Genomic DNA, 1108 nt, shown 5'->3' with positions numbered 1-1108 from the left:
GCACATATTTTAAATTTAATGTTAGAAGTATGTGCACCACTGTATAATTTGTTTTTTATTCTGTGTGTATAAGGTCTTTGTCAAGGAACTGGGCTTTAGAAAATGTTATGTTTGTAGAACTTNAGGTGTTGGTTTGGTTGGGTAACGTGCTAGTGGCTAACTATGCTCTATAACGTCCCCTTACTCTATGCGTAACCTCATCCATATAGAATGTAAGATTAGATAAGTGGTTAGTAACTATTCACAGCCTCACAGGCATTTAAATGGGTATGTCAAAACCTTGGTACACATGTCGTTGTGAAATTGACACTGGTCTATCTGCTATTTGGTAATTTTATAAGTCTATGCTTTAATGTGGTTATTGTACAACATTGTACTAATTAAATTAGTTACGATTTTATATTTGATTTATTACCCTCTTTATTACAGTGAGCATGTATCAGTAAACACAGCTGAGCTAAATGTATTGCAAGTAAAGCAGCGAGAAACCGGTAATTTTAATGCAGTAAGTGACAATCATTCATGCATGAACCTATATTTACTAATTTATTTATTTTGCTTTATATTTTCAGGCACAAAGCTATGGTGCAGACAAGGTTAGTTATGTACTTGTGTTGTAGTATTCTCATGATGACAAGTATATTGACCTTTTAATATAATAAATAGAAATCATATTTAAATTCAATTCAGTATGATTTTTAAAACTGTGAATAATGTAGCATATTGAAACAATTTTGATTAGATGTATAAAGGTATATAAAGGTATTTTAGCTTTAATTTGCTTTATCTTATAGTATTTAGTTATAGTTTTATTTGCATTATATTTTGTCTCAAAATTTGCAACAAACCGATTTTTCCCAATATAATATTCTACATTGAAACTCCAGCAAATCAAGCACTTAGAGAGAGTTATAAAAAAGCTACAATATTTACAAACACAAATTGATGAAATACATGAAGCTTATACATTACAACAAAGATATAGAGAAGGTAGGATGAATACCAACTTACAATATAGTGGACATCTCTGTGTTTTGGATTTTTATAATGAATAACTAGGCTCCATGGTGGCACATGGTAGGACATATAAGACTTGTAAAGTAGCTGC

At 30.5% G+C, this 1108-nt stretch overlaps 1 protein-coding gene across 1 annotated transcript in view; it reads left to right on the top strand.

Annotated features, from left to right (window-relative positions):
• LOC104266233 (RIPOR family member 3-like) overlaps positions 1-1070 on the top strand; it is a 2939-nt gene extending 1869 nt beyond the window's left edge. The window contains exons 3-5 of the mRNA XM_009861937.3: positions 430-505; positions 573-596; positions 888-1070. Of these exons, the coding sequence (XP_009860239.3) occupies positions 430-505; positions 573-596; positions 888-1055 (268 nt within the window). The 3' untranslated portion in view covers positions 1056-1070. The remainder of the gene's footprint in view (positions 1-429; positions 506-572; positions 597-887) is intronic.
• Positions 1071-1108: the final 38 nt, after the last annotated feature.

The sequence above is a fragment of the Ciona intestinalis genome, unplaced genomic scaffold, assembly GCF_000224145.3.
Source record: "Ciona intestinalis unplaced genomic scaffold, KH HT001050.1, whole genome shotgun sequence".
In the NCBI taxonomy this organism is placed as follows: domain Eukaryota; kingdom Metazoa; phylum Chordata; class Ascidiacea; order Phlebobranchia; family Cionidae; genus Ciona; species Ciona intestinalis.
This window is presented reverse-complemented; position numbering and strand designations above follow the sequence as displayed.